Source organism: Letharia lupina (genome assembly GCF_014066315.1).
Source record: "Letharia lupina isolate WasteWater1 chromosome Unknown contig_6, whole genome shotgun sequence".
In the NCBI taxonomy this organism is placed as follows: Eukaryota; Fungi; Ascomycota; class Lecanoromycetes; order Lecanorales; family Parmeliaceae; genus Letharia; species Letharia lupina.
The window spans coordinates 247,261-272,796 of NW_023502975.1; the positions used below are offsets into that span (position 1 = coordinate 247,261).

Here is a 25,536-nt window from a genome sequence, read left to right on the forward strand (position 1 = left end):
GGAGACATATGCCCGAGCCGACGATACCCTCCCTACCTGACTTAAGTTTCGGAAGGCAGCGTTGTAGCAAGGAGCCCTAGAATTGTTTTCAGGGGGCACATAGATTGAAATGTAGGCTGTTCTTTTAGGCTGGAGAGGGGCAACGAGCCCCGAGTTAAGCTTAGGTCGGGCGCAATTCCGAAGCAGCTCTAACAGCATCTTCCAGACCCACCCCTTAATCTTAAGCGAGGCTTACACATCCAAGATCTTGACGCAGGAGTCTTGGCGCTCAGGACTTTCGGTGACTCTCCGTAGTCGCCTCATCCCGCACCACCTTCCGCCAGCCTTGATGGCGATACGGCGTCGCGTTGCAGGCTTAGCGACCGAAGTCGAGGTCCCAGATGCAGGGCGGGAGATCAGAGGGAGAGGGAGGACACGTAACTTGAGTATGGTGGACGATTCATACTCAATTTTGCCGGTCGCAGTAATTGTTTCGATGGACCTATCTGGGTTCCCTCGACAGAGTTCTATATTCACTCCGCCGACCGAGTTGTTGATTGATAGGCTGTGTTCCGATAGCACAATTATGGATCGCTGAGCTTCAGCCCGCGTATGCACGTCGTGATTGGTAGATCAGCTCGTTAACGTGGGGCTTTTATAACCTCCAACGACTCGATATGCAGCCTTGAGTATAACGGTGTCGCCTTGTGCGCTGCCTTTGCCGACTCTTTCCTTTCCTCAAAGCCGGCGCAGTTAAATCCTTTGTGCTCTCACAGTCTTACACTCGGATTTTTCCTACCGTCTATGTCTAGTTGAATGTCGGCCAATTCGTTCCTCGTTGTGATCTTATCGCCTGAGGATTTCGATATAACCGTCTGCGCCTAGAAGAAGAGAACTACAAGTATGCATATCGATTTATTGAGAGACCTTGAGCCAACGAACGACAGCGCCAAGCTGTGATTTGACCACTCCACCAGACGCAATGGCCGATCTGCTCTCCATCTCCGCCAGCGTTGCTGGTCTCATCACAATCGCTGATACAGCCTTTCGTCGAACATTCAAGTATATCAAGGCTGTCAAGGATGCCCCAAAGAGAAATCCGGTTTGTCCTCGGAAATCGGTCTTCTTTATGGCATGCTCAACAGCCTTCATCTAGTGGTGTGCCAGCTTGAAGGGGAAACCTTCGACTCAACAGTCCAAATACATCATATCCATTCATGTTATCTTACTTTTGAGAAGGTCAAAACAATGCTCAACAAACAGCTGCGTTACTGCGTCATTGGGCGAAAGTTGACAGCGCCGATAAGGGAGTCGTTGAAGAGATACAAGCACTGGCCTCAGATGCCGATCATTCCGCAACACCAAAGGGGCTTGCACGACCCGATTTTGCGTCAGTGCCTAGTCGGACTATAGCTACCGATTCATGCAGCTCTCTCCGGATCGCTGCCGAATTTGGACATCTTAGCATCGTCCGAAACATAATACAGGACGACATACACGAAATCGACGCGGTAGACAAGAGTACAGGCCGGACTTCTCTCCATTACGCTGCAAAGGCAGGTCATGTCGAGATTGTACAGCAATTGCTAGAGCGCGGCGCCGATTGCAATGCTAGAGATAAGAAAGGAAAGACAGCACTACACTACTTTGTGAGACGAGAAACATCTCAGTGCCTCACGTTGCTCTTACAGCAAGGTATTGACATTGGTGCAAGGGATTTCGAGGGCTCCACTGTGTGGCATTCTGCTGCAAGGAGGAACAATACGAAAGCCGTAATTGGCTTCTCGACAAGAACAATTCGAGCAAGCCTGTACTCAGTAGGGAAATAGCTCCACTCAATGAGGCACATGATATGGGAACTGATACTGGGCTGACACCTTTGCACGTTGCTGTGGACGCTTGTGCGCTAGAAGCAGTCCGATGCCTTGCCGATGACGGAGCTGATGTCAATGCGGTTATGGCTGATGGTTCAACGGTGCTCCATTGCCTTGTCAGTAGCAAATCCAGGATACTGAGCTGTGAGGTCGTCGAATCTCTTCTGGCGAAAGGTGCAGACCCTTGTAAATCGCGTGCGGAGGGCAGGACAACTCTCCATGTTCTGACAGAGTGGGACAATCACTTCGAGGAAACAAGACTCCCGGTACTCCAACGACTTGAGGTGGCTTCTCGTGGAGCGATACACGAAGGGTCCGAGATTGCTCACAGGTACTAGCAATATACGAGGAGCTCGGCCGGCTGGCACGATATAGGGTGGAAAGCAACATCTTTTCGGGTGGATGTCCCATTGCTCGGCAAAGCCAGATACTTCCGCAATCCATGCAAATGCTACATGCGTCATACCTCATAGCTCAACCCCTGTAGTTTCTTGATCTCTTCTCCAGCTCACTCATCGACTCTCCTGAAACAACGCCAACACTCCACCGTCTTGCAGCTGGAACACTGAAACGTCGAGTGTTCTTGAGAGAGGCTTTGAACAACAAAACACTTGTCACAGGGTTGTTCGCCCCTGACAATCTCCCAGAGATTCTCATGCCGGCAGTATTTCCTTGACGCCGGTTCAACCCAGTCGTTGTGCGTCTTTTTGGACTTTAGAGCATGCCCGACGATCTCTCGTTCTGCTTGCGCCACCGCTTCAAATCTCACGTTGAGGGTCCGTGCCCTCCGTGCGCGCTCTTGCGCTTCTCGCTCCGCTGGAGCTTCTCTCATCGTTCTTTCCCTGTCGGCCCGTCTCCTTTCATTTGCTTCCCAACCTTCTCGTGCTTCTCGGACTTCCTCTTGACTTCCTCTTGCTGTTGTGCCTTCACCTTTTCTTCCGCCTTCTTCTTCTCATCCTCCGCCTTTCTGTCCTTGTCTTCCTCCTCCACTTCCCTCCACTCTCCTCTTTTTTCTTGCTATATTCTACTGGCTCCTCCTCAGCGGCAATCTGATCGATGACGCGTTGCAGTGCATCGCGCTGTCTCTGTAACTTGCCCTTCGTCGTTGTTAACAAAATCTCTTTGAAGCGACGACTTGTACGCCTCTGTATACGTTCATTCTCTCTCGCCTGCTTCTGCTCCTCGGTTTCTTTCGCTTTGGGATAGAAATATGAGCTCAAGTATGTCCGATAGCTATTTTGCTCCTTCTCAATTCTGGGATCTTCATTATCCTGGTCCTCGAGTTGATTCAAGTCTTTTTCAAGCGTGGTTGTGTGCTGATGTAAGTCGGAGATATCCTTGTCGTATCTCGCCTTGCTCACTCGCCAAGATTGAAGGACTTCTGTCGTCCTGCATTTTCCAGATCTTTCGCCCTCGTTTCAGCTCCCCTGCTCCTTCTTGCTTCATCTTCCTCTTTTGTTTTCGCCCTTGCTTCAGCTCCCCTCCTCTTTCTTGCTTCCTCTTGTTTCTTCGCCCTTGCTTCAGCCTCCCTCCGCGTTTCTGCCTCCGCAGCTTCAGCTTGGCGCAAATCCGATTGGTGCTGTGTTCCTAGACGATCTCTGATGCCTGGCCATACCGAATCGTACGCACGTCGTTCTACAGGGTCTTTGAGGATCTCATAAGCTTTCCCGAGCTTTTCGAAGAAGAGTCAGTCGCTGCTCTTATTGTGGCAAGTAATTTGGAAAGTTGGTGGGACTTACCTGCTGAAACGCATCTGTCGAGCCGCGCTTTTTGTCAGGATGCCGGATCTTTACTAGTCTTCTATAACTAGCGATCACTTCTCCAGCAGCGGCAGTATTCGATATGTTGAGAATGTCGTAATAATCATCAACGTGCGCAGGAGGGGCCATCACTCTTTCACTGGGAATGCTAGCCTTCCACCAACCACGAAGGTAGAACAATAATTCCGATGACTAATACACATGCAGAAACCCGATGATTGGTACACTGCAGATGCATATTGCTTGGCACTGGGAGTCTTTGCACATCACACCCACATTTGTACTGTAGCATGAGCATCTCTGAAGGATATGTGCTCTTTAGATTGTATAATTCTTGCATTGGACGACATCACCCACACGACTAGGGCGGCGATCAAAGGACTCCAGGCCACAGTAGTTGGAGACGAATCATCTTCATCATCTAATAATTCTGGAAACGTCTTTGCTTCAATTCTGCTTGGCGCCCCAACAATGAGCTTCTAAGCAAGCAAGAGGTGGCATACTGCAGGTTCTCAATGCCATTTGGACTTCCTCCGGAGAACTTTATCATAGACATGGAGTTCATTTGCTTCTTGTTCCTATCGAGCACGTTGGACGAATTGATTTGTAAGGAAATCACCTGCCCAAGCCTCACATTCAGCAATACATCACATGGAGAGGAAGCAAAGCGAAAGGTTCACTCGAGACGAATTGATACACTGGAGACCAGACTGGGTATGTCTCAGGTAGGACAAAGCTTACGTAGCAACAGTAATTGACCGGCTTTAGAATTCTTCCGCCCAAGCGGGTATGTCCTAACGTCGACGCCCTTGATCTTCTTTTCGCTGGCGAGCTGGCGACAGAATACTACAAAGAGACAAAAGATTCTTACGAATGTCTGAAGATGACAGAGCCGTATCTCGATGCTCTTGCTCATAAGCATCCTTCACTCAAAATTCTCGAGATTGGCGCGGGAACGGGAAGCTCGACAGTGTCTGTTCTAGAAACATTGTTGCAGGATGGCGAGCACGAGACCGGTCGGCCTAAGTACAAGACGTACACCTTCACTGACGTCTCCACCGGATTCCTTTGAGAAAGCCAAGGAAAAGTTCAGGGACCATGTTGACCATATGGTGTTCGCAACATTGAACATCGAGCAAGATCCCCTTCAACAAGGATTTCAGACGGGCGAAGACAATCTGATAACACGCGACGTCGATTTTAAATGACTTTGAAAGCGGTGGTAATTCCGCTATCTTCAAGGCGGCAGGAATACCAGTAAGACATTCCTGGAGCTGAATAAGCATTGATATCGTTCTAGGAAGCTGAACCTTCATAGCCTATATAATTCCGCTTCATATCTAGTGATCAGGTATAGGTCGTCCTTAGTGCTCGCAAACAGTGAGGCCATACAGAAATAACGTATACACAAGTAGATATATAGATATATAATTAAGTATATTTAATATTAAAGTAGCTAAAATCTTTCTAAATTTAAAAATAATTTAAAAAAAACTCTTTAACGCTAGAAAAACTTTTATATCTAAATATATATTTTAAAGTAAAAATAAAATTATATATAAATATAGATAAGAGAAAAAATAATAATATAGCTTTTAAAGAGAATAATTTAAATAAAGAGTTTATTATTAATATAATAATTATATAAATAATACTTATTAAAGTTATCTATCTCTCTATAAGTTTAAGTTTAAACTTTTATTTATATAAGTAATTAATTTTTAAATCTAATTTCGAGATTGAATTCGACTCTCGAAGCGTGAAAATACTTTAATTTAAGATTTACTTAGAACTATAAGATCGAATATTATAAATTTTAAATTATTAGAAAGTATAAAATAAGTTCTATAATTAATAAAAATAATAGTAAAATTTGAATAGAAAAAAGAGAAGTTATATTAAGAATAAGTTTCTTAAAAAGTTAATTAATTTTATATTAATTTAGATTTAATTAATAAGAAGTTAAATTTAATATCTATAATAGTTTATTTTTATTTTTATTATTTAAATTTATAGAATTTTTATTAAATTTATACTTTTTATAGTTTTTATAATTTTACAATTGTTATAATTCTAGAATTTTAGAATTTTTTAGCGAGAGAGATTAATAGATTCGAATCGAGAATTATTACGAATTAATTCTTTATACTCGCTATATCTTTCTAATTAAATCTTAGCGCGCCTTTCTTCATATATATCTACTTTATAGATATATAGTTAATTAATATCTTTTATATTATATATATATATAAGTTATACTATATTATTTCTTAATAATTAATAATAATATTTAGCTTTACTTTATAGAATATCTAGGCGTTATTAGACGTTTAAGTAAAGTCTATATTAATATCTAATAATATAACGCTTTAATTTAACTCTTATATATATTTATTAATTATTAAATACTATTTAACTAAAAACTTATATTTAAAATAATTCTTTTAATAGATCTATCGATCTTATTATATTTATTATTATAAAGTAATAATATATATTAAAATTAGAAGTAATAATATAGCGTATTATTCTTAATATATTTACTATTATAATTATTAATATAACTATTATAAAAGAAAGAATAAATATTAGAATAGCTAAAATTAGATTAAGGCCTTCTTTATCTACTATAAGAGTAAAAGTACTCGAAGCGAATTAATAGACTCGCTTACGTTATTTATTAGGCTGTAAACTATATAGCTAAGACGAGTATTTAATATATTTAATAAAGTTTTAAATACTTACGAGTTTTCTTTTCTCTTCTTTTTTCTTTAATTATTAATTTATTTAATAATTAATATATTTATTCTATTAATTATATATTTAAATCTTATAATTATATAATTACTATATAATTTTATTAAAAGAGATCTTATTATTTTATAACTTTAATAATTTTATTTATATAAAATTATTTAATTTAGTTATAATAAGTAACTCGCGAGTTAATTCTATTAATTTACGAAATAAAAATATCTCGCTATAATCTACTAGCGACGTTTTTAATTTAATAAATAATTTTTATTAAAATATATTTATTATATAATTAAGTAATTATAATATTAATTCTAATATTAATAAAAATTCTAATAATATTATTAATAGAAATAATAATCGCTAAAGCGTTATATCTAATAACCCTTTATTTATAGATAAAGATTTTTATTTTATAAACTTAATTTAAGTTTAACGCTATTAATTTTTAAAGTTTAATATTAAAAAGTAGCTAGTTATTAAAAAATTTAAATTAATTAAAATATAGAATATATAAAATTATTATCGCGAGTATAGCGATAATTATTATTATAATTTAAATTATAAAAAAATAAGTATTATTAAAATATCTAATACGTAGTATCTTAATAACTATAGCTCGATAATTATATTTTTTTAAAATTATAATAATTTTATCGTCTTAATATTTTATATTAATTTTTATATAAATAAAAAAAAGATTTATTAATTTTTTACTCTTTTAATAAATATTAAGAAGTAAATCTAGAGAAATATTAGAGATATAATATTACGCGATATCGAGGAATTTATTTAAATAAAATATAAAGAATAATATTTAAATTAAGTTTATAATCTAATTATTAAATTTTATAATATAAGATATTAGTTAATTAAAGCGATTATAAGAGACGTATAATCGATAGTTAACTTTAATAATTATTTTATTATACTCTAATTATAGCGAGATTATTATATAATTAATTTAGAATATATAAAAGCTTTATAAGATAGAGTAATAGAGAAATTTTTTTTAAAAGCTATAAAGAAGGTTATTTAATTTATTATTTATATTATATTATTATAATAATATTAAAATATAAAGTAAAGATTATAAAAAATAAAAGAGCTTTTTATTCTAGATAAGACTCGCTTTAATAATAAAATAAGTAATTAAAGAAATAGTAATTAATAATATATAAAGCTTAAGGAATAGTATATAAAGAATTAATAAGATTAAAAAAGAGTTTATTTTTATTAGCGTTATAAGATTAAAAGTTTAAGTAAATTAAATTTAAAAGTAATAACTCTTATATTAAGTTTAAAATATCTCTTATTAAAATATAATATTATAAGAATTTATTTAAATATTTAAATTACGTTATAAGTAATAAAGTATATAATTATAAATTAAATAAGAGAAAAGATAAAGTTTAATATTTATTATTATAGTATTAAATACGTTATTAATTAAATAATAATCTCGCTTTTTATTATTAAGAGATAAAATTATTATGCTAAATAAGAAGTATAAAATAATTATTCTAATAGATATCGATAATAAGAAAATCTTTATATTATAATCTTTTATTAAAAAAATATAGATTTCTAAATCTAAATATATATTAATAATAATATATATTAATAATAATATATATTATTAATAATTATTAAATATTTTTATATAAAAAGTATAATCTAGTTTTTAATTTTATAGATAATTAAGAAAGAAAGTAAAAGTAAATCTTAAAGATATATATTATAAATATATAATATTAATTTAAATCTTTATTAGTACGAGTAGTTTTAAATTTATTATAATTCTTTTATAAGTAATAAAAAGTAAGTAGATATTATAATAATAAATATAAAGTAATTTATATTATTAATTAATATAGTAGTTATATATAATCTAAAATAAGCGTTTATTATATTTTTATATTAAATTCTATTTAAAAATAATAAAGATAATTATAATAAAGTTATATAATATAATATTATATAATTAGACGACTTTAATATATCTAAATAATTTAAAAATCTATTAGAAGTTTTTTTAGAAGAGATATTTAATAATCTTAATATATATAATTAAATTAAGTATTTTATTAATTTATTATTTAAAAAGCTATTTAAAAATAATTTAATTTATAATATATTATATAATAAATTTATAATAATTAGAGATTATTTAAATATTATATTTAAAAGAAAATAAATTCGATTTTTAACTAGTTAAATTAACTCGCTAATACTATTTATTAAAAAATTAAATAGCTCGCTATAATTATATATTAATTATTAAGAATTTAATAAGATAACTATTAAGAATAATTACTTATTATTACTATTTTTAGAAATTTTAGAGAGATTTATATATATAAAGTATTTTATTAAGATTAATATTTATAATATATATTATAAAATACGAGTATAAAAGAAAGATAAGTAAAAAATTATCTTTTAAACTCGCTATAATTAGTTTAAGTTAATTAAGTATTAAATAATATCTTTTAATCTCGTAAATATCTTCGTAATTTTTTAAACTTATATAAATAAAATATTTAAATTATATATCGATATCTTCTATATAATATATTTAAATAATATATTAATTTATTTTAAAATAAAAGAGTTATATTAAAAGTATATATATAAAGTATTATATATATTATTAAAAGTATTAACTTTATATAAAATTATTAAAATATACTTTTAATTATAATAAGATTTTTTCTTAAAATTTTTAGTAAATTAGCGTAATATTTAAATAGAGTTATCGCGTATTAAAATTATTATTAAATAATTAAAATCGAAGTCTATTAAGAATATTCTAATTCTTCTAAAATTTATAAATTTTTATTAATAATTTATATAAGGTTTTTTATAGATAGCTATATTTTTAACGAATTTAATTTAAAAAGCGAAAAAAGATAAAATTAGATAATTTCTTATATTTAATAAGAAAGTATATAAAGCTTTTAAAATACTTAAGCGAATATTTATTATTATATCTATATTAAAATATTATAGTTAAAAAATATAACTTATTATAAAAATTAATATTTTTAATATAGATATAGATAATATATTTAATTAATTAAGTAAAGATAAATAATAATATCTTATTATAATTTTTAATTATAAATTTAAAGATATTAAGTTTTATTAAAATAGATATAATAAAAAACTCTATATAATTATATTAGATTTTAAAAATTAAAATTATTAATATATATAAAAGAATAAGATAGAGTTAAATTAGAAAATCTTAAATTTATATATATAGTTAATTATAAATTCGAGTTTTATATACTTTTTAACTAGACCGACTAAGTTATATAGATAAATAAATTAGCGTTCGTAATTATTAAAATCTCGCTCTTCTATGTCTTCTTATTAAAAATTAGATATACGTTATTAATATATAAAATAACTTTTTTATTTTCTATTAAAATTTTAAGATTTTTTTTTTAAATTATAGAACGAAATATAGGCTTTTAGATAAAAAAAAATTTCTAAATTTAGTCTTATAATTATTAAAGTGCAAGGAATTTAAATATCGCTTATTAGAGTTCGCTCGACAGCGGAATAGCCCTAATTAAAAAATTGATATATATTATTTAATTTTGAAATAACTTTTTTATTTTCTATTATAATTTTATTATTTCTTTTTTAAATTATAGAATAAAATGTAGGCTTTTAAATAAATAAAGAATCTTTAAATTTAATCTTATAATTATTAAAAAGTAAGGTACTTAAATATCGCTTATTAAAGATCGCTTATTAAATTTACTCGATAGCTCTAATTAAAAAAAAAATTATAAATTTAATTTATAGACCTTTACTCGTTACTTATAAAATAATAAGTATTCTATTTATATAAATTTAGATTATAATAATTTATATTATTTTATAATAATAAAAGAATTTAATATAAAGTAGATTCGCTAGATTAAGAAATTAACTACGTTTAATTTTATAATTAAATATTATAAGAGAAAATTTAACTCTATAAATATATTATTAAGAAGATCTAATATTATTAAATTAAATAATAGCGAGAATAATAATAATAATTTTCTCTTTATCTTATAAAATAAGCTTCGTAATTAGAAATATTAAATTTAATCTATAAAAATATAATAGTATATTTATTATAATTAAATTTATAGTATTAATAAAATAATTAAATAGTATTATTATTATAGATATTTAAATTATTAATTTAAATAAGAGAGTACTTAATAGATAAATATATATTTTAAATATTACGATATTATTTTAATTTTTAATTTATTAGATTTTAAAGTTAAAGAGATTTTATTTAAAGTTATAAGAATTAATAATAATATAACTATTTAAATTATAACGTAAGAACGCTTTTATTATAAATAAGAAGTAATATTAAAAATACGTTATTAAATAAAATAAGCTTTTAAAATAAAGAGTTAATAAGAATAAATTATTATATTATAATTTTATAATTTATATATCTAATAATTTTATTATAAAGAAAGAGATTTTTTATATAAATTATAATAATTTTAATATTAAATACTTTATTTATAAGTATATTAAAGAGAATATTAGATTTAAGTATTATTAAATAGATATAATAAGCGATATAGTAGAGTATATTTATACTTATCTCGATTATTAAAAAATATAATTTTATTATTATAAGTTATATAGCGAGCTAGCGTTAATCTTACTAGATAATATAAATTTATTTTCTATTATAATTACTAGCCGAAAAGGTATAATATTTAATATGAAATTTAAATAATTTTCGAGATATCATTTCAAAAGGTATAGGATATTTCTAATCCTACTCGATATTTTAATATATAAATTATCGTATTTTAAAATCGTTTCGTATAGAATAGACTAGTCTCGCTATAGGACTTTAAGAATTATAAGATTTTATAAATAGATTATAAAGATATAAATTCTTAAAGAAAAGAAGTAAAAGTTAAAAAATTCTAAGTTTAAAAAATTTCATATCTTTTCGGCCACTAATTATAATAATAGATTTTATTATAAACTTATTATCTATAAGAAATTTATATATTAATAAAATTTATAATATTATTTTAATTTTAATAGATAAGTTAATTAAATATATAATATATATTATAATTATAAAGAATTTAAAGATTAATAATCTTATTAATATTTTATAATAAGAGTTTATATTATTATATAATATAATATATAACTTTATTTCAAATTAAAACTCTCTATTTATAAGTAAGTTTTAAATAATACTATATTAATATTTAAGTGCGAAATATAAATTTAATATTATATTTTATTTTTAGATTAATAATTAGATTAAGAGATAAAATTAAATTCTTAAATATTATTTATAAATATATTATAATTATAAATAAAATAATTAATTTAAAATTTTATTAATAATTATATTTATATATAATAATAATATATATATAAGTATTAATAAGATTTTATAAGAGCTATTAATAAGATATATAATAGATTTAAAAAATATTCTTAAAAGTAAAATCTTAAAAGAGAAAGTATTATTTATTATAGAGCGAGTAGAATAATTATAAGAGATAAGATTATATTTAAAAGAATTATAAAAGCTAGCGTTAAAGTAATAAGTAAAATATTATAATAATAATTATAAAATTATAATTTTTAAAAAAATAAAGTATTATTATAAAGTTTAAATATATATATTTTATAATTAAAAAAGAAACTTAATTATAAATAATTTAGATTTTTTAAAGTATTAGAAAAAATAAATATATAGATTTATAAACTAAATCTCTCTACTAGATATAAAAAAATTTATTTTATATTTTATATATTATTATTAAAGTTATAATATTTATATAAAAATAATTTAAAATTATAAATAGTTTTAATTAATAAAGAAAAAGAGTAAGAGATTAATAAGATATTAGATAAAAGAGTTTATAAGAGTAAGATTAAGTATCTTATTAATTAAAAAGACTTTTTATTTTATAAATTTTTATAAGAATTAATAAAGTATTTTATTAATATTAAAAATATAATTAAGAACTTTAAATAAATAAAGAAATTATATAAATTAGTATTTAAAATAAAATTAAATTAAGATATAATTATTAAGAGAAATTAAAAAATAAGATAAATTAAGAAAATAGTAGTAGTAGAGAATTTAAGTAAATAAATAAAATTATAAATAAAAGACTTAATAAATATAATTAAAAGATTTATAAATTTATTTTAAGTCGTTAAAATATTATATATTATAAGTAAAGTAGTTATTAAAATTATATATATAATTATAACTATCTAATATTAATTTATCTATTCTCTTATATTAAAAAATAATTTTTTATTTAAAAAATTTATTAGATAGTAAAAAGGCTTAATATAAGAGATAGCGAAAGAAGTAATTAAAGGGGAAGCGAAGATAATAGCGTTATATCGAAGTTCGACGGCGTGATAAGTAGTTATTTATATTAGCTATATAACCTAGCATATACTAGTCAAGATATCTTATACCGTTTCATATCTATAAGGTAAAACGAATACCTCCGCCAGAGCGGGCCGCAGCGAAGACGGTAGTCTGGTGATAGGGGGGCGACGGGTCAGCCACGCAGGGGTGACCCCCGAGGGGGCACCGCAGCTAGGGCGAGCATCCAACATGCTTGATAAAGTCTTAAATACTTGCGAGTCCCCTTTCCCCTTCTTCTTTCTTTAGTTATCAGTTCATCTAGCAACTAACCTATCTATTCTATCAACCTCGTGATTACATAGCTGCTACGCAGTTCCATTAAAAGAGACCTTACTACCTCACATTTACTTCGTAAATAACTTCTTAAATAACTATTTAATTAATTACTTAATTAATTACTTAGCTAGCTACTTAGTTAGCTTATTAATCTACTTAATTATTTATTTAATTATTTATTTAATTAATTACTTAATTAATTTATTAATCTATTTAATTAAGTACTCTATTAAAGTATTTAATTAAATAAAAGAAGAAATTATAATCGATAAATATAGAGAATATTACGAAGAGTATTATAAAGAAAGTAAGCGATAATAAGATTATTAATATTAAGAATATAGCTTAGCTTTCTATAATTCTACGTTAAATTATTAATTAATAAGCGAAGAACGATATTATAATTTAGTCTCTTATTTCTATATAGAAATTAAAAAGTTTAAGATACGAATATAATAGAAGAATTAAAATATATCGTAAAGATAGCGAAAGAAAGAGAAGTAAGAGTTATTATTCTAGTCTAAAGAGATTAAATAAGATTTCTCTTATAAATATATATATCACCTATATAGTAGCTCGTAATTACTCTTTATAATTCGAGTAGAAGCGTATATAAGTAATTAATTAATTAATTAATTAATATAGAATATTACTATAATAAATATGTAAGAGAAGAATCTATTATAACGATTTTAGCTAAATTAGTATAGTTAATTAAATCTCTATAGAAGAAAGATTAAATAATATATATTTAAACGAATTAAAGTCGTCTAATATTGTTAAGGAATCATTATGGTTTGACTCATATATGTGTGTGGTTGTAAAAGATGTTGATTATTCTATGTGCCTGCAGGGCAGATATGTGCGGTGCCAAGCCTACGCTAGTGGCCCTATGAGTGTCCCCAAGGCATCTCATAACAATTGCCCACAAAAAACAGAGAAATGCCATGTCCTCATGGCAAGAAGTATGCATGCATGCATGTGTGCTTTTCGAAAACCGGAAAGGAGTGGAGACACCGGGCTAATTAGTGGTGTGCATCCCACGAGTTCTCCTGCCGTAGTGAAACCTCCCGAACAATGAAATGACTGTCAGAGCAAGACATCGGACGGTTTCAATTCGTCCAAATATGCATCGTCCGATCTTCCTCATTGATCTTCCTCCTGCAGTGGCCCAATTGGCTGTGATCGACGCAGTAGATCCTCCTCTTGTGTAGTCATTGCAGTGATGTACCACAATGTGATATTGTCGAGGCACGCAGAGATAGCAGGCCAAATTGTAGTGTCGTTCTCCGCTTGCTGAGTGGCGATCTGACGTGGAACCGTGGAGAGCATATGACGTGGGATCTTGGAGAGGTGGGCCGTGCTCTTGGTGCTGGGGGCCTTGTTGCCGCTTGCTTTCTCCGCAGTGTTCTCCGCATTTGCCTGTTGTAGTTCCTCCTCTTGTAGAATATCAGACTGAGTGGCTAGCTGAGTGGCTGACTGAGTGGCTGACTGAGTGGATTGGTGAGGTGGCTGAGTGACTTGCTGAGTAGCTGGCTGAGTGGCTGACTGAGTGGCTGGCTGAGTGACTGACTGAGTGGCTTGTAAGGCCTCTTGTCTAGCCCATTCTTGACGTATGTAGGCCGCTCGGTCTTGAAGGATTTTGGCTTGCTGTAGGAAGAATTGAGGGTCTGATTTGCTAGCCAATTGGATACACTCTTGGGCCTTGACGTCGTACTCCCATGGGTAGCATTCTCTTGTATGCCAGGGGCCGTAGTACTCGGTGCGGTACTGCTCATGTAGGGTCTGCAGGAATTCGTATGGCATTCTGATATCGACCGGCCTAGTGAAAGGATCGATGGGACGGTGTCAAAAGGTACTCGATGACTGCGAGTGTGTTGGAGGTCCGGCTTGGAGCGTCACACTATTAGGTGTTGATGTGGGCTTTGCGTAAACGTATGGTGTAGACGTGAAGACGTCTACTACATCGTAGGATCAAGTGGAATTAGATCTTAAGGTGTTGCTACCAATTGTTAAGGAATCATTATGGTTTGACTCATATATGTGTGTGGTTGTAAAAAGATGTTGATTATTCTATGTGCCTGCAGAGTAGATATGTGCGGTGCCAAGCCTACGCTAGTGGCCCTATGAGTATCCCTGAGGCATCTCATGACAAATATCTTACTTTAATATCTATTTATTATTCGAAAAGCTTTTATTACGATAGAAGAACTTATGAAATATATACTACTAATTAGCCCGATATCTCTATTTCTTTTTAACGTTTAAAAAATCATATATATATACTTCTTACTATAAGAATATAGTATTTCTCTATTTTTTATAAATAATTATTATAGATTAATTCTTTATACTTAATATACCTTTCTAATTAAGTCTTAACGCGTCTCTCTTTATATATATCTACTCTATAAGTATATAGATAATTAATATCTTTTATACTATATATATATATAAGTTATATTATATTATTCTTTAATAAATAATAGTAATATCTAGTCTTACTTTATAGAATATCTAGACGTTATTAGACGTTTATATAAAGTCTATATTAATATCTAATAATATAACGCTTTAAGTCGACTCTTATATATACTTATTAATTATCGAGTATTATTTAACTAAAAATCTATATCTAAATTAATTTTTTTAATAAGTCTATCGATCTTATTATATCTATTACTATAAAATAATAATATATATTAAAGCTAGAAATAAAATATAGCGTATTATTATTAATATAACTACTATTATAAACCCTTATATATAACTTTTAATAATAAAGATATTTAAAGTATACTTATTATAATAGATAATAGAAGACAAAGCGTTTAAAAAATGTAAGTAAGATATAGTTAATATTATAATAGAGAAATATAAAAGAAATAAAGATAAAGATAAAGTATAGAAGAAAGAGAAGATTTTTTTTTAAAGAGAAGAAATATAATAAAATAGATAATATTATAGTTAAGTATACTATAGAAAAATCTTAATATTAAAAATATAAAGAAAAATATATTAATCTAAATTAAGATAATAATTATATCTCTAAAAATTATTAGAAATATATTATTTAAAAATTTAAATATATTTATTAAAAAAGATTTTTAAAGATAATATAGATTAGATAATAGCGTTTATATAAAAAAGAAAATATCGTTAAAGAGATTATTAAGAAAGAAGTAGATTAGAAAATTTATAGATATTAATAAATAATTAAAAGAGTATATTAATAAGAAAGATTTTCTTTATAAATAGTTAAAGTAGAAATAATTTATTTAATTAAATATTTAAAAATCTAATAAAAAATCTAATAGTAATTTAATTAATATCTAATATAATTATAATAGAAAATCTAAAAAGAATAAGATAGTTAATAATAAGATTAAGAAGTAAGAAAAAGAGAGAGTTTACGTAAAGAATAACTAATAAAAGCTTATTAATAGTATTTAAAAATAATATATATATATAAGATAATTTATAACTATAAATAGAATAAAGAGTAAGAATTTAATAATAAAAGTAACGATAGAGAAGACTAAAGAGATATTAAAATATAATATTATATAAATAAAAAAGATATATTAATTAATTAAGATTATTAGAAAATCGTTTTTAAAAATAATATATAAAATATATATCGCGATATTTAATATGAAGAATTAGATAGCGATTAAAAAGAAAATCGAAGATAATAATAGAAATCTTTATCTAAGATTAATAATTATTAAAATATATTAGATAAAAAGTCTTTAAATAATAACGATAATAGAGAAAAAATAAAAGCGCTATCTCTCGCTAGTTATTAATATCGCTAATTTAAAAATAATAAATAGATTAATAATAAATAATATAATAAAGAATAATAAAATAAAGAGAGTTAAGAGATATAATTAGATAGCTTTATTATTTTAATATTTTAAATATTAAAAGTAAAATATATATTTATAATATATAATAATAAGATTTAATATATAAGATATAATTAAATATATAATATTTATAATTATAAAAAGCTAATATTTATAATCTTAAAAATTTATATTTTATATAGAAAAAAAGAATATATAATCTTAAATAAGAGCTATTTATTAAAGATTAAAGATAGATAAAGAATTATATAAAGAATAATTAATAAAGTCTTACTTTATAAATACTTAAAAATATTATTAATAAATTCTATTAAAATTAAGATAAAATTTATATTAATAATATTTAAAAAGAAGTGAAAGATAATAATCGATATAATTAATCTATATAAGAATTTTAATACTATAATAAATAAGGCGTTATAATTAAGAATAAGAATAAAAAAATTAAAATTATTTATAATTTTCTATTAAGAAAGAAATTAAAAGACTTTTATAAATATAAAGTTTATTAAGAGTATTAAAGTTTTAATAATAAAGATAGTAATAATTATAGCGATTAAATAGATTATAAATTTAAAAATTAAAAATTTAATTAAAATCTTAATTAAAAAAAAGAATATAATATAAATTTTATAATTAAAAATCTTATATTAGAATATTAGCGAATAAATTTTTTATAATATAATATTAGAAAAGAATTAAAACTAATAATAGCTTTATTTATAAATTAAATAATTTAAAAAATTAATATTTTAGCTATCTAGAAATGATATTCTATAAAATATAATAAATCTTTATATAACTCTAATATTAGCGCTTTTTATCTAGTATATTAACTTAAAAAGAATATAAAAACTTATTTTTATATTAATAAGAAGCTTAATTAAAACTAATAGAAAATCGAATATTTATTAGAAAATATATATATATTAAAAATATAATTAAAAAAGAATAATAATAAGAATTAATTAAGATTAATCTCTATTTATAATATATATAATTTAAATCTAATAATTATTAATAAAAATAATCTCTTTAACTTAACTATAGCTAAGAAATAATTAAATAATTAAAAAAAGTATATTCTATTTAATTATTTTAATCTATATTATTTTTACTAGTCGAAAAGATATAATATAATATAAGATATTAATTTATTATATTATACTCTAATATAATATAAAATATTAATATTTATATAATCTTATATCTAATATAATATAAGATCTTAACGAAATATATTATAATATAATATATCTATAATATTATATTATAATATAGTATATATATAAAATATTTCGATTAAGATTTCTATATTTAGAAGTATAAGTAGCTATTCTAGTTATTATTCTAATTAACGACTACTCTTATTCGATAAATTCGATATAATAACTATTACTATTATAACTACTACTATTATAACTATTACTACTATAGCTATTACTATTATAACTATTACTATTATAACTATTACTATTATAACTATTACTATTATAACTATTACTATTATAGCTATTATATAATAGTAGACTATTTAAATAATAAATAATAATAGCTATAATAGTAGTAGCTATTAAAATATCAGATATGTAATATATAGAACGAACGAATTAATTCTTTAAAACCTCTTCGAGGCCAGATTCTAAATATAGTACAAAATCAAATAGCTGAAGAATACGATGGCTGAGATACGCGGGGGTTATATTTCGATAGTAGTTATAATAGTAATAGTTATAATAGTAATAGTTATAATAGTAATAGTTATAATAGTAATAGCTATAATAGTAACAGCCATAGTAATAGCAGTTATTATATCGGATTTATCGAATGAGAGTAGTCGTTAATAAGAATAATAACTAGAATAGCTACTTATACTTCTAAATATAGAAATTCTAATCGAGATATTTTATATATATACTATTTTATAATATAATATTATAAATATATTATATCGTAATATATCCCGTTAAGATCTCGAATTTATATTAGAAAAATAATATAATATTTAACTCTACTTATACTATACTCGAATATAATATAATATTACTTAATATAGAATATTTTATAAGATATATTATATCTTTTCGACTAGTAATTATTTTAATTAAAATAATTTAAAATAATATATATATTATAAAAAGATAAATAGTCTAATAGCTATAATTATAATTAGAGATATAGATATTTTATTATTAGATTATATAGTAATATATATACTATATAATAGAGCGAGAGATCTCGATAGAGTTTCGATGGGGGTCGAGGTCAGGGTAAGGTTTCAGGTCGAGGTTTCGAGTTTTCTTAAAATCTCAACCTCGTCTTAATCTAAAGTAAGATTTTAAAATATATTTTATTATATTATTAACTTTATAATTATAACTTAATATTAAAAAGTAATTTTTATATAAAAATTTATTATAAAAAATTTATTTAATATATATCTATAATAAATAAAAGATTTTAATTATATTTCTTTTATTAATATTAATATAGATTTATTCTAGAATATTTATAACAATAAAATAATTTTTAGAGATTATATAAGATTAATTATAATTTTTTTTTTTTATATTTTTTATAATTATTATAATCGCTATTAAATATAAATAAACTATATTTATATTACTTATTAAATTTAAATAAATATATTTATAAAAAGAATCTTTATTATTAATTTTTAAACATCGCTATTCTAAAGATTTATTTTTTATATTATTATTCTATTTTACTCTCTTAATCTATTTAATTATATTCTTATCTATTATTTAAATTTAAATTCTTAATCTTATTTTTTTAATAATTCTTAATATTTTATCTTTTTTTTTTATTATTATTTAATTATTAATAATTAAAAATCTTAATATATATAATTCTTTTTATAATTTTTTTATTTATAGCGTTTATATTAAAAATTTATTAACTTTTAATTTTAATCTTATTAATAAAAAGTATATTAATAATATATTATCTTTTATTCTTTATTCTATTATATTATTCTTATTTTTCTTATTATTACTAATATATTAATATTTAAATAAATTATTTATTTTTTCTTTTTATCTCTTAATTTTTATATTAAACTCTTTTTTAATAAAATTATAATTTTTAATAAAATTTATAAAATAATATATTTTAAAATTCTTTTTAAAGAAATAGCGATTAATTATTATTATAATAAAAAACGTTTTAAAATTAAAATATTAATTATTTTAATAAATATTATTAATAATATTAAATATATTTTTATTATCTACTTTAATAATTAATAATATTAAAATTATATAAATTATATAATTTAATATTAAAAAGTATTTATTAAATTCTTTTTAATAAAATAAAATATTATTTACTATTAATTTAAAGATTAATATTTAAAATAATATTTAAAATAATATTTAATCTTTTAATTTATATTAATTAAATTTCTTAAAAAATAATATTAAATTATTATTATTATAAAATATATTTAAATAAATATCTAAATTTTAAAAATAATTATATTACTATTCTATAAAATTAATAAACTAAAATATTATTTAAATAAAATCTTTATTATATCTATCGAAATTCTCTCTAAAAGTATCTTAATAAAATTTATCTTAATTCATTATCTCTTATTAAAAATAAAAGATTTTATTTTTTATTTTAAAATTTAATAATATAACTTTATTATAGAAATATTTAATAAAAAATTAAATTCGTTTATAATATTTAAAAAGCTTATTCTATATTATATTTAGAGATTTATACATTATAACTTTTTATAATATATATTTCTTTTTAAATTAATTTTTAATATCTTTTAAATAATTAAAAAGTTTATTATAGATTTTAAAAATTTAATATATAATTAATTTTTTTATTATATTAATTAATTATATAAAGATATAAAATAATTTAATAATATTAATTAGATATTTAATTTATAATTATTCTAAATTATTAAATTAAAAATAAAATATTTAAATTTATAAAAAACTTTTTAAATTTAATTTTAATTAATAATATTATATAAATATATATAATATAAAGTCTTATCTTATTTTTATATTCTAAAAAACTTTAAATATTTTAAAAATATTAAATTTTTTTTTTCGAAAGCGCTATAAAGTTAATAAATTAACTTAATCTTTTTTTACTTAACTCTTTTCTTCTAAATATTATTAAAAATCTCTTTTTAATATAAATTAAAATTAATAAAAATAGTAGTTTTTTAAATTTATAATATAATATTTAATTAGTAATTAGAATTAATTATAAAGATAATTAAAAATTTTATTTTTACTAATATTAATAAAACGTCTAGATTTATCTTTTTTTAAACTTTATTAAAATTTATCTTTTTATTTTATATATTTTAAAATTTCTTATTTATTAAAATAATTTAAATTTTATTAAATAAATTTTTAATTATTAATTAAATAATATAGATTAGATATAAAAGATAATTAAACTTTGCTATATTAATATTATACTAAATATTAATTTATAAAATAATATTCTTAAATATTTTATTTAAATATTTCTTTATATTTATATTTATAATTTTATTATTAAAAATACTATTAATAATAATTATTAAGATTAAATATTTAATTTTATAAAATTCGAGCTTCTTTTATATAATAGTAATAAATTTTTTATTAATATAAAAATTCGAAATATATTAAAAGATTAAAAGAATTAAATAGAGATTTTATTTAAAATTAATAAAATACGCGTTAATAGCGAGATAGCTTTATTTATTTTTAAAAGATTAATTATTATAAAATAAAGAAATTTTAATATTATCTTATAAAAAGATATTTAAAAATTTAAAATAAATCTCTTAATATTAAGTTAGAATTTTAATTTTTATTATATTAAAATTTAATAATTATATAATAGAATTAAGATAAAAATATAATCTTTATAATTTAATATTATTAATATAATAAAATAGAAGTTATAAAAATATAATAGTTTAAATAAATTAATTATCTTAATTATCTTAATATATTAAAATTATATACTATTATTAACTTTTAAAATTAAATATTTATTTTATATTTAATTAATATAATTCTAATTATCTTTTTAAATATTATTATTTATACTTTATTAATAGCTTTTTTATTTTTTTAAAACTTCTAATTTTATTATTATTATTAATTTTAAATATTACTTTATTTATAAATAATTTAAATAATTTATTATTCTATTATTTATTAATAAATATTAAATTAAATAATAATATTTCTAGTATATTACTTTTAGCTCTTCTTTTATCTTTATAATAATCTTAATATAATAGTTCTATATAATTATAAATTTAAGAATTTTTTATATTTTTTTTTTAAATTATCTTTATTTAGATAATCTATATATTACTTAATTTTTCTTTACTATTTAAAAAATACTTTTTTATTTAAAATTTTAAATATATAATAAATTTTATCTTTACTCTATATCTCGAAATTAATTATATTTATAAAAGTATAAATAAATTTATCTATATTAAAGAGTCTTATAAAATTAAATATAGTTTAATTATTTTAAAAAAAAGATTAATTTTTAAATATTTTAATTTTAGAGATAGCGAAGATCGTTATTTTAATAATATAAAAATAAATAATATAGTAAAAATAAATTATAAAGTAGAATATAATAGAAAGTAAAATAATTTATATTATAAAGAGTAATTTAGAATATAAATAATTTAGAAAATTTATTTAATTTAATATAATCTAATAATTATAATAATTATTAATTAAATAATCTTTATATAATAATTTTCTTTTTTATTTATTTTTATACTTATTCTTTTATTTATTTTTATAAAAATTATAAATTACTTTATCTAAATATTAGTATTTAAATTAATTACTTTAATTTTTTAACTAATTATTTTATTTAAATTTTATTTATATTATTAGATTTTATAATAATAATATATTTTCTTTAATCTTAAAATCTTTTACTAAATTTATTTAATTTTAAGATTCTTTATTAAATCTTCTTTAGCTCTATATTTATTATTTCTTATTAAATTTAAAATTTCTTATTTTAATACTAAAGTCTTCTATTTTAATAACTTTATTTTTTTTAAAATAATATTAATAACGCTTTAAACGATAAAAGCGATAAGATAAAATAAAAAGAATTTGAAAAATATAATAAATAAGAAAAATTAGATAATAAAAATATTTAATTTTAAAGCTAAAATAATAAAATAGAAAAGATAAGATTTAAAAAATATAATAAATAAAAAGAGCTAGATAATAAAGATATCTAATTTTAAAATTAAAATATAAAATTAATTAAATAAAATAATATATAGAGAATTTTCGTTTTTATTTATAAAGAATAAGGATTAATTAATATATTAATAAATTATTATTTTAAATAAATCTATGTAATATAATAATCTAAGAAATAGATTAATAAATTTCAAAAGAATTAATATAATTATTAAAAGATTAATTTCTTTAAAATTAACTAATATAATTATAATAATAATTAAAAATATAATTATTATATTATATAATATATTTTAATAAATTAAATTTAATAGATTTCGCTAATATAATATTAGATAAATTTTAAAATATTAAAACTATAAATAAAAATTCTCTCTTTTTTTCTTTCTTAGTATTTTATTATAAATTAATTTTTTTTTATTTATTTTAATTTAATTTAATAATAATATATTATTAATAATTATTAATTTTAATAGTAATTTTATTATATTATTATTATATAGAGATAATAATATTAATCTATATATTATATTAACCTATTTAAAAAATAATATAAAAAATAATAATCTTTTTAATAATATAAATAATTAGTTAAATAATTATTTATTTAATCTTTATATTAAGACTTTAAATTAAAAATTTTTTTTAAAGTCTTCTAATTATAAAAAGATAATCGCGAAAAAAATCGAATAAGATAAATTTTTAATTATTTATATTTTTAATATAAAGATTATAAAAAAGAGTATATCGAGGTTTTTATTTATAAAAATTAAAAATTAATATTAAAAATAAAAAAGTAAGTATAATAATATAATATTTTAATAAGTAATATATATATATAATTAATAATATTTTAGTTATTACTTTATAAGAGATTAAAAAATATTAAAAATTAATTAATTTATATCTTTTAAAAAGATTTTTCATTTATATAATATAAGAGATTATTAATATAATATTATTATTTTATTTTATTATATAAATTTAGATTTTTATATTAAATATATTATAAGAAGCTATTAAAGCGATTTTAATATTAAAATTTTATTATATATTAGCTTTTTATTAAGTTATTATTTTATTAATAAATTATATAGTTAGTAATCTCTACGCTATTTATAATAAAAATGTTATATTAATAATTAAAGATATAAAGTTTATATAAATAATATATCGATATATAATAATAAAAAATATATAAAAAATAAAAATAAGATAATTAAAAGTACTTTATTTAAATAGAAGAGAATTAAGATATTTAATATAAATAAAATTCTAATTATTTTTCTAATTATTAAAAAATATATAAATTTATTATTCTAATAATAATCTCTTTATATTCTCTTTATTAATAAGAATTTCTTATTTAAAAAAACGCGTAATTAATAATTTTAATATAAAAAATAAAATTTAAAATTTAAAAATTTTAAAGTATTATAAATTAAATAATAGTTATAAATAATTTTAATATAAATTAGATTAGAAGTAAGAATTTAAATATAATCTCTATTATTAATAAGAAAATTATTAAAAAAAAGATAATATTTAATATTAATCTATATTTTCGAATATATAAATAGAATATAATCGAATTATAAAACGCGTTTATAAATTAAATAAGGATTTAAATAATTTATAAATATAAATTTTTTCTATAAAAGCTTATTAAGATAATTTATAAGAGTATAAAATTTTTATTATAAAACGATTTTAGTATAAGCTAAATTAAGAGTAAGAATTTAAATATAATCTCTATTATTAATAAAAAGATTATTAAAAAAGAGATAATATTTAATATTAATTTATATTTCTAAATATATAAATAAAATATAATTAAATTATAAAACGCGTTTATAAATTAAATAAGAATTTAAATAATTTATAAATATAAATTTTTCTTATAAAAGCTTATTAAGATAATCTATAAGAGTATAAAATCTTTATTATTTTTATATTCTTATATTATCGATAGCTTTATTTATAAAGATATTTAATAAAATAAAAATATCGAAATTAAAGATTTAATCGATAAATATTTCTTTTTAATTTATAAAAATATATTTAAACTTTAATTAAATATTAGAAATTAGAAATTTATATTTAATTATTATAAAGTATTATTTTAGCTTTATACGAAGTTTAAAATTTAAGATTTAAATTATAAAATTAATTATATTTATTATATATATAAAAGAGAGAAGAAATATCGAATATAAATAAGTAAAGAAATATTTAAAATATAATAGTAATTATTTTAACGAAGAATTTCAAGTAATAATATTAATTATATATATATATTAAGAGTATAAAATAAGATCTTAAATTCTT

The 25,536-nt window shown here is 21.9% G+C and overlaps 4 protein-coding genes across 4 annotated transcripts; 2 read left to right on the forward strand and 2 right to left on the reverse strand.

Moving 5' to 3' along the window:
* Window positions 1-961: 961 nt before the first annotated feature.
* On the forward strand, window positions 962-2,191 carry HO133_009002 (uncharacterized protein; the record flags this gene model as incomplete). The annotated part of the gene is made up of 4 exons (XM_037299863.1): window positions 962-1,081; window positions 1,125-1,137; window positions 1,219-1,628; window positions 1,733-2,191. 4 exons carry the CDS (start codon window positions 962-964, stop codon window positions 2,189-2,191), a joined length of 1,002 nt encoding a protein of 333 aa, XP_037154689.1.
* Window positions 2,192-2,779: 588 nt separating this feature from the next.
* HO133_009003 (uncharacterized protein) lies at window positions 2,780-3,742 on the reverse strand (the record flags this gene model as incomplete). The annotated part of the gene is given in 3 exon segments (XM_037299864.1): window positions 2,780-3,200; window positions 3,215-3,525; window positions 3,593-3,742. The coding sequence occupies 3 exon segments, from the start codon at window positions 3,740-3,742 to the stop codon at window positions 2,780-2,782; spliced, it is 882 nt and encodes a 293-aa protein (XP_037154690.1).
* A 522-nt stretch (window positions 3,743-4,264) lies between these two features.
* HO133_009004 (uncharacterized protein) lies at window positions 4,265-4,685 on the forward strand (the record flags this gene model as incomplete). The annotated part of the gene is made up of 3 exons (XM_037299865.1): window positions 4,265-4,327; window positions 4,382-4,400; window positions 4,456-4,685. 3 exons carry the CDS (start codon window positions 4,265-4,267, stop codon window positions 4,683-4,685), a joined length of 312 nt encoding a protein of 103 aa, XP_037154691.1.
* Window positions 4,686-14,243: 9,558 nt separating this feature from the next.
* On the reverse strand, window positions 14,244-14,903 carry HO133_009005 (uncharacterized protein; the record flags this gene model as incomplete). Its single annotated transcript, XM_037299866.1, has 1 exon — window positions 14,244-14,903. The coding sequence occupies one exon, from the start codon at window positions 14,901-14,903 to the stop codon at window positions 14,244-14,246; it is 660 nt and encodes a 219-aa protein (XP_037154692.1).
* Window positions 14,904-25,536: the final 10,633 nt, after the last annotated feature.